Source organism: Puntigrus tetrazona, chromosome 8 (genome assembly GCF_018831695.1).
Source record: "Puntigrus tetrazona isolate hp1 chromosome 8, ASM1883169v1, whole genome shotgun sequence".
NCBI classification, from domain to species: Eukaryota; Metazoa; Chordata; class Actinopteri; order Cypriniformes; family Cyprinidae; genus Puntigrus; species Puntigrus tetrazona.
Window position 1 is genome coordinate 22042514 of NC_056706.1, and position 1077 is coordinate 22043590.

The window sequence follows — 1077 nt, forward strand, 5'->3', positions numbered from 1 at the left end:
TTTTAATGCTAAAAGACAGATTGTGCTGGCACAAGCTGTTAGTAAATCTGACCCTTAGATAGCAGTCTTTAAGCCATTGTGTTGCATCTCATGCCGATTTCTAGGTGTTATTGTTCATTTTATTTTGCAAGCACGCATCTTATGTAAAGATAAGAAACACATCAGATTCAGGGTGGGGTTGACCTAAAACCAGACCAATTATACAAGGCAGTTAATTTCATAACGGCAGGGGGGTTACATGCATGTCAAGAAAAAATATCACATATTTGCATTGACTGAAGTCTGCTTGCACACATTATCAAAGTCAATTATAATTTCCGTTTTATTGCACGCTGGTCGTAAATCGTCAATCAGGGTTCAGGGTAAAACATTTACTGAGGTTATTCTGGGTAGTGTTCTGACCTCATTTTGCCAGGGGATGGGAACGCTTCCAGTTGATACTTTGCTGTAGAAGGAGTCATCTTTGGGCTCCAGCTCCACCCCTTTCACTGTGGAGAACTGTTCGATGTCCAACACGTCCTTACAGTAGATGGCCTGAGGCTGATACATACAAAAGCACCAGATGCAATGTCTGATTCATGAACAAATCTTTTGCAAGTCACACTTTGTTCTGACTTTTGTTGTTTTCTTTACACAAATGTGTTTTATCAATAAATGTAAATCCAAGGAAAAGAGTGACTAGTATATTATTCAAAATGTCTATGTTCCAAGAAAGAACAACATGAGTCAGACTTATTTTTGGGTGAACAATTTATTAAAACAGTGAATAAGCAATAGTAATAACAACAGTAGTTGTGGTTGATAATCCTCCCCAAAAATGTGTCCAAACTAGAGGTTTAGAATATACTTACGTCTGGAATAAATGGTGCTTCGAGCATGCCTGCTGCAAGCCTCTTAAAGTTGATGGAACGAAAAATAGGGTGGGCTTTCACCTCTGTGGCGCCATCCCCCTGACAGCCAAGCCTCTCACTAGGGTCTTTGGCTAGCAGCTAAGGAAAAAAAATTATTTATATTATATATACACATACATACACACACATACTGTATATAAACAACATATACATACATATATATATA

At 38.1% G+C, this 1077-nt stretch overlaps 1 protein-coding gene across 1 annotated transcript in view; it reads right to left on the reverse strand.

Moving 5' to 3' along the window:
• Positions 1-1077, reverse strand: part of LOC122350992 (G protein-coupled receptor kinase 6-like) — a 14305-nt gene that overhangs the window by 2443 nt on the left and 10785 nt on the right. The window contains exons 12-13 of the mRNA XM_043247797.1: positions 852-989; positions 403-540 (exon numbers count right to left, since the gene is read on the reverse strand). Of these exons, the coding sequence (XP_043103732.1) occupies positions 403-540; positions 852-989 (276 nt within the window). The remainder of the gene's footprint in view (positions 1-402; positions 541-851; positions 990-1077) is intronic.